This window comes from Anabrus simplex, chromosome 1 (genome assembly GCF_040414725.1).
Source record: "Anabrus simplex isolate iqAnaSimp1 chromosome 1, ASM4041472v1, whole genome shotgun sequence".
In the NCBI taxonomy this organism is placed as follows: Eukaryota; Metazoa; Arthropoda; class Insecta; order Orthoptera; family Tettigoniidae; genus Anabrus; species Anabrus simplex.
In genome coordinates this window covers 137,651,385-137,663,928 of record NC_090265.1, presented here as the reverse complement: position 1 = coordinate 137,663,928, position 12,544 = coordinate 137,651,385, and the positions used below count along the sequence as shown (strand labels likewise).

The 12,544-nt window shown below is 37.6% G+C and overlaps 1 protein-coding gene across 1 annotated transcript in view; it reads right to left on the bottom strand.

Annotated features, from left to right (window-relative positions):
* Window positions 1-12,544, bottom strand: part of Nup160 (nuclear pore complex protein Nup160) — a 358,544-nt gene that overhangs the window by 101,419 nt on the left and 244,581 nt on the right. The window contains exon 14 of the mRNA XM_068225252.1: window positions 3,891-4,180. Within this exon, the coding sequence (XP_068081353.1) occupies window positions 3,891-4,180 (290 nt within the window). The remainder of the gene's footprint in view (window positions 1-3,890; window positions 4,181-12,544) is intronic.

Here is a 12,544-nt window from a genome sequence, read left to right as displayed (position 1 = left end):
TAGTTACCACCATTTTTTTTTTTTTTAAGACATAGAAAAGAATGTTTAAAGTTTTGTTAAAGGGATTGTTTCCTTATCAGTTAATATTCCCAGCAGTATGTCATTCAGAGGGAAATGTTAGACGGGTAAATTTAATTCGAGATGCATGGGAAGCACTGCAACATCTGTATAGCGTTAATGAGAACTGATAATGCACACATAAATGCAGTTAGGATGCTGGGAGATGAAATACAAATTTCATGTGATCACCTTAACTTTCCTTCACCATCAGAAATGAAGATGTTATCAGTGATCAAATTCCAGGAACTGTGTGACCATGAGTTTGAAATTTGGAAATCTATGTCTGGAAGAGGTACGGGAGTAACAATGTATAATGCGGTGCCCGGAGCTGACAAGTGGATTTCTAACAAGACGCGTTATCAATTTTGGAGTAGGTACCGTGTTTAAAGATGAATACAAAATATGTTGTTGCAACTTGAGCCATTCCCGGCCGGTCTTTAAATGGTACCAAGTACAGACATTGCTGCCCGGAGACTGAAACGCTGGTTCATGTCTTGGGACAGTGTGACCATGGAATGCTCATTTTGAACTTGCATCACCAAATCGTAAGGTCAAAGATACGTGATGCCCTGAGGAAGAACGGCTGGTCAATAAATGAGGAAATTTCCTGCCCTGCCATGAATGGATCCACTTGGAGGGTTGACATGATAGCACATTCTACTAACACACAGCGAGGTGTAATTGTGGATTTCCACAATAAGATCTGACTTGGGAAATTAACAGGATACAGAGGTACACCAAGGGGTATTTATGAGCCCACAATAAATTTCTTCAAAGATAAATATCACTTGGAATCAACTGAGGTTCATGGTATTGTAATGAGAGCTCCAAGTGTCATACTGAGGGTTTTTGAAAATTTTGAGAAGAGATTTGGCTTACCATCCTGACTTACAGATGAGATTATAGTGACTGTGCTGAATAAATCCTGCCAAATTTTAAATCACCATTCTCAATCCCAATTTCTGATAGTGAGTATACTGAGTCCTATAGGGCCATCTTCATTGGAAGGCAGATTTGAAAGAAAGAAAGAAAGAAAGAAAGAAAGAAAGAAAGAAAGAAAGAAAGAAAGAAAGAAAGAAAGAAAGAAAGATTACTGTAGCTGCAAAGAAAAACGGAACATAATTACTATGTTTCGAGAAACGACCAATTCTCTTCCTCACAAAAGGTCCAACAATCCAAATAACTTGATCCTTAAACACTATACTTACACTAAAAATAAGCAGCCACACTAAAAACTTGTATAACATTGCAACAGTTTCCCTTTTGTTGTGGTCTAAAGACTATCCTATTCTTCTTCCAAGAAACCAATTTTTATAATATTATTTAAATTGCTGCGTATCAGTACTATATAATCTGTTAAAATGATGGCATATTGTCCCATGGTATTATGAAATTTTGTACATATAAAGTAACATGGAGCTAATATTTGAACCATTGACATTAAAATCTAATCTTCACCAAACTAAAACGAGAGGAAGAATGGCTCCACAATGTTGCATGCAGAATACTGACACAATTTAGTTTTTGCAGATTACAGAAAATATATTAACACAAGAATTAGTGTGGGTAGTCATCATCATCATCATCATCATCATCATCAGTTTTCCACTCCAGTTGCCCGGGTGTGGTTTACGAGCACTCTCCACTTCTGTCTGTCCATGTACCACTCTTCTCTCAAGACGACATCCCAGCTGATTCCTCTTGTTCCTATGTCCTCTTTCACTTGGTCGAGCCACCTCTTCCTAGGTCTTCCTACCGGTCGTTTTCCGGCCACGACTGTGTGTAGCCATTGTTTTGCTGTCCTTCCATCGTCCATTCGTTTGACATGGCTAAACCATTTCAAACGGGCCCTTGTCACTTTTTCATTCAGGGATGGGTACACACCAGCTTGCTCCCTTATTCTTTCATTCCTTACCCTGTCCCTTTTTGTCTTCTGTACCATAGTTCATAAGAACTTCATTTCTGCGGCTTGTAGTTTGCTGTCCACTTGTTGGGTTGTTGTTCAGGTTTCTAGGTAGTAAGTAAGATAATGGTGACACGAGAAAGGATAAATAAAAGGAACTATAAAAATCAGAGGAATATCTCATAGTGGAAAACTTTGATTGAAGAAGTGAATTAATGAAGAATTTAAGAATAGATATGGAAATCAATAAAATACAACCTGTGCATGTTTTCTGTCACAGCATACAGAATCTACAGAGGAACAAATGTTATCTGTTAAAATGTAAGCATTCTCTCCTTTACAGCCATAATTTCATCCAAAGAAAGAAAAAGACCTTTTCCCTTCCAAATTTTTTACAAATAAATTTCGATGTTAAATACATGAATCATCCAAGGGTAGTGTTGAAAATTAAAATTACAGGGTGTACATAAAAGAATATCGGGGTGTATAATTTCTCTTACGTATTGTATAAGACAATTCATACATGTGCTGAAAGACTGTTCAAGTTTTCACAGCACACACCACAAGTGCTCAATGTGAGAACCTTAGTCCCATGACACACATCCTAACGATAGTCCAGCTCTTCCCACACTTTGGTCAGCATATTGGGAGTACTGGAGTAATGGATGGCACAGCTGCAGCAACTCTACGTCTCAGTTCAGATAGGCTGGCAGGTAGTGGTGGTATAACATGTGTTCCTTAACATGCCCCACCAAAAAGAAATCACACAGAGAAAGGTCGAGGCTCCTTGCAGCCCCCGAAGGAAAGCCTTATTATCCGAACTATGTTGAGCGATCCAACAATGGGGAACAATTTCATTCAACCATTCCCGCACAGAGAGAAAAAAATGTGGGGGTGTTCTGCCTTGCTGCCAATTGATGGTTTGAAGTCTATCCTGTATTTAAATGAAGAGCCACTTCTGAAGCATATCAAAGTACACAGTTCTCGTGATATTATAGTTATTTCCTGGAAAAAGAACGGCCCATAAACCTGACATTCAGTTAATGCACAGAAAACGTTAACTTTCAGGGAATTCCTTTTGTATTCCACTGTTGCGTGTAGATTCTCCAGTGCCCAATATGAGTGTTGTGTGTGTTCACTTTACCACGAAGATAAAATGTTGATGCATTACTGAAAATTACATGGTTAAGGAAACCTTCACCACCTCCCAACCCTTTTTGCACTTCCATGCAGAAGTTACCCCTTGCCTAATGGTCTACAGGCTTCAGGTCCTGTAACGGCTGAAGATGGTACAGTCATACTTTTATTCGCTTTTGTAACACTTTCCACACTGCCATATTCGGCAGTGCTAGTTCACGAATAGCCCATCACACAGATTTGCTAGGACTGTGCATAAAGGTTGCCCTGACATGTTTGACTGTCTCACCTGATGTTCGAGGTTGCCCCAGGCTCTTTCCTTCACACAGGCATCCCATCATCTGGAACCGTTTATACCACCGCCGAATGTTGTCAAATGGAGGATCACATCCATACTGTCACCAAGACTGATACTGGACTGTAACTACTGAATTACACGTTGCAAACTGCAGTACACAGAAAGCTCGGGAGCCACCATCTGTAACCGGAACTCTACATATGGCGCTGTCAAGTGACAGGGTGAGGAAACCACAATCTGCCATATGCAGATTCTCTCAGTTGTTCTCTCATCCGATCTAGGAAAGAGACAGCTAAGGTTGGTAACATACCATACCAATGACTTAAAGCTCAGATATTCTTTTGTGTGCACCTGTATAAAACTGAATGGTGATATGAAAACCACACAACCAAATTAACAAGACATATCTGAATATTTTGTACATAACATACAACACAATACAAAAGCAAGAGTTGAGACTGTTGAAAGGAATAGAGAAGAAAATATACTCACCAGCAGATAGTACTCAATGAGGACAGAATATTTCTGTGCCTGATTCCCAAGATGATTCAAAAGTGCATTGGCTGCATCTCGTCTTGCAACCTTTTGTAGTATGATCAAAGATTTTTGAGGTTCATTGCTGTACAATAATGCTGCACCTAGCATGAAGAGACGCAGGAAGCTATTCCATTCACACCAACCCATCAGCAAACGTACATACTCCTGCACCAGACGATACTGACCCAAAGTTAACAATAACTGTGGGATTGCCGAATAGTTGCACATTGGCCACACAAATTTACCTGGAAACAAATACCATTATAATAAAGAACTAAACACATCCACAAATCTAGTGTTGAGGAAAAAAGGAGTTATTTAGTTATGAAATATGCTGTATGCAATGTACTATCCAAAGAAACACTGTAACAACTGAATATGTCTAACAAACTGCAGTAAAGAAATTTTCAGCAGATGAAACATGACAAGGAAAACCAAAGATTCATGAGAAAACTTACCCACTATCTGCTTTACTGAGGAATGAACAAAATGCGTGCTGGGAAAGTTAGGTCATGTGTAATACTATCAATGTAAACATTAAACAAACAAAAAACTCTGCATGCACAGGCATTTTCTTGAGATAAATATGCCAAAATCACTTGACATCACAACAGATCTAACAGGTCTACCCCTGTCATTTTATGCGCACATATATACAGTTTAACATTAAAAAAAAAAAAAAAATTATATTATCAGTTTTCTCTGTTGTGAGAATGGCATTCTGCTTCATTTTAAAAAATCTGAATGGGTCTGCATCATGGCGGCAAGTTTTAACAAACATGTACTGCGCAATAGGTACTGTCAGAATAAAGTACATAAGCCAGTATCCGCTTGAAATATCACTCTTGGCATATCATTTCTTAATTCTAAATAACCCACCAACCTGGACCCAGAACACAGGAGCCAGGGTCAGCTTGTCACAAGCCAAGACAAAGGGCAAATGACAGGAGTAACATCACTTTTTAAAAAAACTTGGTCCAGCTGACCCGGCTGGTAGCATCTTGTAAGGGTCCCTTGCCCCAGGGTTACGGTGAAATCCTGAATGGCAGCTTCAGTGAAGAAGGGAGACCTTCAGAAGCACAACTGGCAGATGGGGCATTTCAGTACTGAATATGCTAAAAGACTAATGGAGTTCATCCTAATCGAAAAATTCTTGCCTGTGTTACGCACAGCAAGTCAGCAGGAGGGGGAAAAGAGAAATTGCTTTCAACAATAACACAACGAGCCTCGGGACAGGGCTTAGTTTTTTATTTTGCACTTTACGTCAAACCGATATAGAGAGGTCTTATGGCAACGATGGGACAGAAAAGAGCTAGAAGTGGGAAACTGCCTTAATTAAGGTATGCACGCTATGTGGATGACACGTTTGTTATTTTAGACTCTCATATTACTAACAGCAATACAGTACTTGAACTTCTCAACGCCAATGATCCACATATAATATTCACCATAGAGTCAGAAAACAATGATACCCTTAATTACCTGGATTTAACCATCATGCGCAACTACAACAACCCTTTATCCTTTAATATGTACAGAAAACCCACTCGCAGCATCAATACCATCCAACAAAATTCTCTGCACCCAGACATACATAAGAAGGCAGCTTACAATAGCATGGTACTCAAGGCATTGACTGTTCCTTTATTGCACAAGAATTACAAAAAAAGAAATTAATACTATTTACAATACTGCAGAATACAACGGCTTCAGTAGAATCTTCACCTACAGAATCATCAACAGATATAAGAGCAGACCTAAGACTACCCTAGAAAAATATTCTGCTCCTAAAGAGAAATTTTCTACTTTCACATTCAATAGTAGTTGCATTTACCAAATTTCTAATGTTTTAAAAAAACACAACTTTAAAGTAACGTTTAGAACCTTCAACACCAACTTTGGACTTATTTTCAATCCGCACAATAATAATAATAATAATAATAATAATAATAATAATAATAATAATAATAATAATAATAATAATAATAATAATTACTTGAACTCCGGAGTTTACAATTTAGAATGCCAATCCTGTAATTCCAGCCATGTGGTCAAACAGGCTGCAATTTTGTCATAAGATACGCCGAACATTGCAATGTTCTCAAATATAATAGTTTTTCAGCTATGAGTAAGCATCATAAAGAATCCAGTCACGAACATACGACAATAGATAAAGATCTTAAGATCTTGCATCATGAACAAAAAGGCACCTTGCTCAATATTCTCAAGAACATCCACATTGATACAGACCAGTTTAGGGGCCCCTCTTAAAATTTAAATGAAATCAACGAAAAAAAGAACATTCTACTTGAAACATTCATCCCATATATTTGTCAGCACTTCTATAATAAAAACAAACCCTGTCTCCATCTCTCCAACTCAACACCACTTCTCCCTCTTTCTCTCCCCACCAGCTCAGCGCCTCCCTCCCCTTCTCCCTTCACTCCTCCCATCCTCGCATACACAGCTGAGCCAGCAACAGACACGATCAGTGAGAACGGGACCGCTAAATTGAGAAGGTCAGGCCGCTCGAGAGGGCAACTATTTAATAAGTAAGTTTAAAGTTTTCTTCACACTTATTTTTTAGTTATTAGCCCAAGTTTCTCATACAGACTCATTTTTTCCATTACAGATTTAAACTTCATTGGTGGTTTCCACTACAAGTCACATGCATTTTACCTGGCATTTGTTTTCTTCTCAAACATAGTTTCTCAATTTTTCGCTGCCCTCTTGTGATTGCGACTTAACGAAGACAGACTGACATTTTAAATTTTAGCACAGTGAATTCATCCTCGTTTTTTATATGTAACACACTGCATGTTTAGACCAAGAGGTCCACAACCTTGCTATAATAACTTATTGTTTAAATTCCATCATGTCTCATTTGTTTTCATCTCTTTCTTCATTCTTTTAACATATTCTTTCAGCATCAATTATGTAAAATTTTAACTTTTTTCCCCTGAAGATGGCTCAAACAAGTTGAAACATATATGACTAATATCACTCCATCTAAAAATGGAGATGTGTATGTATTGAATAGGACGACATATTAAATTTCCTTTGTCAAGTGAAAACCGTCAATATGGACATTGGTGATACGAATAAAAATAAGATTTACCTCATGAGACAGATCTCAAAGGAGGATTGAGACGGAAGTCACATGCAAGATAGATCTCGCCATGTATATAAATAAAGTTTGTTTCCCACTAATGAGATTTATCTACTTCCGCTTGAGATGTGTCTCTCACACTGGCTCTGGTATCAGTCAGCTGACACCACAGCTGTATAAACAAATACCACCTAATAGAGAAAGGATTTTAAACTTCTCATGATGCGACTTGATCTTTTACAACTTTTCTGATTTAGTTTATTTGAGAACAATGGCAATAGAGGGTGAAATTGCAGAGATTCCAGCTCATTTCTTCAAGATTATACTAAACTACGGTGGAGTGATCTTTACAGTCTCAACTTCCCGAAATGTGCTGCAGGTAAACCGCCACATTGAATTGCATATGCGACAAATGCAGTGATCTTTGAAATACAGAGTTAAAAGCGGCTTACATTTTTTTAAAAGTTAATAAACACGAAAATCGTGCGAATAGAGCAGTAATTATCTGGCTTGAAAAATAACCTTGCATATAACAGAGTATTGAAACGAATCAAAAACAAATTTCATGGTGCTACAGTTCTGTTGGATCTTAGCCAACCAAGCAACTGCTGCTCAGCCCTAAGTCTTCAGGTTACGAGGAGTCGTGTGTTCAGCGTGAAGAATTCTCTCAACCGTTATTCTTGCTTTTATTAGACCAGGGCGCTATCTCGCCTTTAGATTGCTCCTCAGTTATTCTCATATAGCTTGAGTGCACCTCAAACCAGCCCTTATATTCAGGTAAAAATCACTGACCTGACTGGTAATCAAACCCTACTTTCCAGGTAAGTGGCAAACTTGCTACCCCTAGACCGCAGCGCTGCCGTGACTGCTGGAAACCTTGGAAAAAAAAAAAAAAAAAAAAAAAAGTCTCATTTTGTAAGCAGGAAACTGGTAGAATAAAACCGAACTTGAAAATTGATGCGCAGGCAGCCTACATGCATCACATTAACATATCTAGAAATGGTAGTTGAATTATTATTTATTCATTATTCACTAATCCACCAACTAGGGACCATGATAAGTTTCATTATACATTCCAGCATTTATTCAATTTTTGATTGATCCAGAAGATTTTCATTAGCTCGCTGTGTCGAGTACGGCGTTCATCTGACCACTTTGCACCAGCTACCCACTTCTCACTCCAGGAAGTCCCAAAAGTCACAAGGCTTGCTCTGAAAAGGTCTCGTTTGTGTGGTTGTAGGCCCATTTCTTCGAGGTCTTTCTTGAAGTTAATGTAGCAGGGATACCGAGTCAAAATTGTTTAAAATGTGTTTTGTACGTCGAGAGTCATCCATCCGTTGTAGGTGACCATAGAAACAAGCATTGCATTTGCGCAGTGTGTCCATGATCATCTCTATCTTTGAGTAAATTTCTTGTCTGGATTTTCTTATGTACATCCTGTTTTTGTAGTTTGGACCAAGTATGTTGTGGAATATCTATCCCTCTTCTTCCTCTAATTTAGCAAGCACACATTTCTGAGAAAGGATAAGGCATTCTGAAGCATTCAGAGATACTGACTGACAGTTCTGTAATGATGAATTTTGGTATTTATACAAAAGCACCTTTTATTATTATTATTATTATTATTATTATTATTATTACTGTGCTTTTATGGCCGCACTGGACCACTGTAGTCAATTTCTGTTCGGTCTTCTATGATGTTTTATATTTTTTTTCTTTTCTGATCTTCCAGTATTTCTTTGATCTGATCTTCGTTGTCATTTTTCTTCTGAAAATACCCTTTTAGTTGTTTCTCTCTTATCACATTTTGGTAGGAATCTAACTTTACTATTCTTCAATTTATTTACTTTGATTTATTCTTTAAATCCTCCAGTGTTATGTCTAATTATTTCATGTCTTCTTTTATTCTTTTATCCAGACAGGTTCCAAGTGGCTCAAGACCGAAGACGATGGAAGCACATGGAAGAGGCCTATATCCAGCAGTGGATTGAAATAGGCTAGAAAAGAAGAAGAAGACAGGTTGTTGCTTTTGTTTCCAAAGCTTTTCCAAAATTCTGCGTATTAACCTGTCTTGAGGTGTTCTCAACAGATGACCAAAGAATGATATTCTCTTCTTTCTCATGAAATCCGTTATAGGTTCTATTTTCTGATATAATGCTGAATTTGGAATGATGCGCCATTCTCCTTCTTTTTGGTACTTCCTATTAATGCATGTTCTTACTATTCTTCTTTCCATTTTTAAAATTTTGTCTATGTTATTCTTTTGGTTTAGTTTAAATAATGTTTCAGTTCCATAAGTTATTTCAGGTTGGACTAGAGTCTTATAATGTTTCAATTTTGTATTTATTGTCAAACATTTCTTGTTGTATGTATTTCTGGTTACTTTTTGGGCTCTGGATAATTTATTCGTTCTCTCTGTCCAAGAAATTTTTTCATTTAAATTGTATGTTATAGTTTCTCCAAGGTATTTAAACTGTTTTACAATTTCTATTTCTTTCCCACATATCAGAACACTGCTTATTAAAAGGGGATCTATTGCCATTATTATTATTTTTTTTTGCTAGGGGCTTTACGTCACACCGACACAGATAGGTCTTATGGCGACGATGGGTTAGGAAAGGCCTAGGAGTTGGAAGGAAGCGGCCGTGGCCTTAATTAAGGTACAGCCCCAGCATTTGCCTGGTGTGAAAATGGGAAACCACAGAAAACCATCTCCAGAGCCGATAGTGGGACTCGAACCTACCATCTCCCGGATGCAAGCTCACAGCCGCGCATCTCTACGCGCACGGCCAACTCGCCTGGTATATTTTAGTTTTTACAAATGAAATTGTTAATCCTATTTTCCCAGCAATAGTTTGGAGACTTGTGATTTGATTCCGAGCTTCATTAAGGTTATTAGCTAGTAGTGCCAGATCATCTGCAAATCCTAAGCAATTAAGGTTAATTTCATCTTTAGTGTATCCAATTTTTATATTTTTGTTATTGTCTTTATACCATTCTCTCATCAAGTATTCCAGAGTACAATTAAACAAAAGTGGTGATAGTACATCACCTTGTCTCAGTCCTGTTCTGATCGTGAATGCTTCAGATAATTCTCCTCTAAACTTCACCTCTGATTTAGTGTTTGTTAACGTTAAGCTTATCATTTTAACTAATTTAGGATGTAATCCAAAATTTCGTAATATTTTTAATACTGGAGGTCGGTGAATGCAATCATAAGCTTTCCGAAAGTCTATGAAAGTGATAATCATTTGTTTCTATCTTCTTTTGTAGATGTCCATTAATAATTTTAGTGTTATGATTTGATGTGGACAACTACGCCATGGTCGAAATCCTCCCTGGTACTCCCCTAATTCTTTGTCCAGTTGATATTTGCACCGATTGTAAATTATTCTCGAGAATATTTTATAAGTACAATCCAGGAGTGATATTCTTCTATAGTTCTCAGTATTTGTTCCATCTTCTTTTTTGTGTAAAGGGTGGATTACTGTAGATGTCCAATGCTCCGGTAATTTTTCATCATTCCAAATTTTAATCAAGCATTGGTGAAGCGATTCTCTAATTGATTCCGCTGCATTTTTCCATAACTCGGCAAATGTTTGGTCTTCACCACAAGCTTTATAATTTTTCAGTTCTTTAATGACTTGATTAACTTCATCAAAGCTGGGTGGATCGATATTTTCTGGTGGAGTTTTAATGGGCATGTCTGTGTTTATATCAAGTAGTTCTTTTGGTTCTTCACAATTCAATAATTTATTGAATGTGTCTGCTAGAATTTGTGTATTATCTTTATTATTATGTGCCATCTCTCCATTCTTATCTTTTAGCATAAGTGTTGGCAGTTCATATTTTTGAAGTTGTTTAATAAATATTTTATAGTAATCCCTAGAATTGGTCTTTTAGTGATCTATTTCTATTTGTTGAATAATGCTTTTTTGATGTTGTCTTAATATTTCTGATGGTTTTTTTGGGTTAATTTTCTTTGCTTGGTTAATTCTTCATACGATGTGTCTGTTTTCTGACTTTGATGATTTAACCATGCCTGATGTCTGCTTTCAGCCGGCCCCGTGGTGTAGGGCTAGCGTGCCTGCCTCTTACCGAGAGGCCCCGGGTTCGATTCCCGGCCAGGTCAGGGATTTTTACCTAGACCTGAGGGCTGCTTTGAGGTCCACTCAGCCTATGTGATTAGAATTGAGGAGCTATCTGACGGTGAGATGGCGGCCCCGGTCTAGAAAGACAAGAATATCGGCCGAGAGGATTCGTCGTGCTGACCACATGACACCTCGTAATCTGCAGGCCTTCTGGCTGGGCAGCGGTCGCTTAGTAGGCCAAGGCCCTTCAAGGGCTGTAGTGCCATGGGGTTTGGTTTTTTTATGTCTACTTTCAAATGCTTTATCGCATACCTCATTCCACCATTGATGCTTTTTCCTTCGACTTGGCAAGGCTATTTTTTCAGCTATGTCTTTTAGTTTCGGGATGATCTCTTCTAATTTATCTGTTTTATCAATGTCTTGAGTTAGTTCTTTATACTGTTCATTGTTTATTAGTTTATGGGGATCATAAACTTTTCTTAATTTATATTTTGATTTTGGTTTCTTTACTGGTGTGAATTTAATTTTGATTTTCACCATGTAATGGTCAGACTCTATGTCTATTCCTCTAAGTACTTTAACATTTTGGATTTCCTTATGATAATTTTTTTTCATACAAACATGATCTAACTGCCATTCTCCTCTTCTCCAATCTGGGTGTTTCCATGTCTTAAGTTTATCAGGTTTTCTCATAAAATACATAGATTTTGATATATTATGGTTTCTACAAAAGTCTATCAATCTTATTCCATTTTTATTGGTCTCTTTTTGAGCTGGCCATTTTCCTATTATGTCTCTGTATCTCTTTTCTTTACCTAATTGTGCATTGAAGTCGCCTATTAAGATTTTGGTATGATTTTTATTTATATTTGTCACTGTTTGATCCAGGAGGTCCCAGAATTCATCCACCTCTTCTCTGGTTTTCCTCCTATTGTTTTTATCATTGGTAGGAGTGTGGGCATTAATTAGTGTGCATATTTTATTCGATGCCTTTATTGTTAGTGCCGCGAGTCTTGGGGATTGTGCCTGAAAATCTATTATCAAATCAATTATTTTCAAGTTGACAATGAATCCTGTACCAAATTGTGGACAATTCCTCATCACCCTTTCTCCAGGGATGCCTTTGTACACTCTATACCCTTGGGATTCCATGGGTTCCTGGTCTGAATTCCTCATCTCTTGTAGTCCTGCTATAAGGATCTTTTGTTTGTCTAGTTCATTAGTTAGGATTTTTAATTTTCCCACCTGTGCCAGAGAGTTAATGTTATATGTTGCTAAATAGTTTATCTGTTTCAATTTTAGTCTTTGGTTTAGTTGTTGGTTTGTCTTGGGTATTTCCAGATACTCCGACTCATCTGACTCGTCTTTCAAGCGACAGCTCACCGTATCCGAATGCAGTCTTCCCTGGC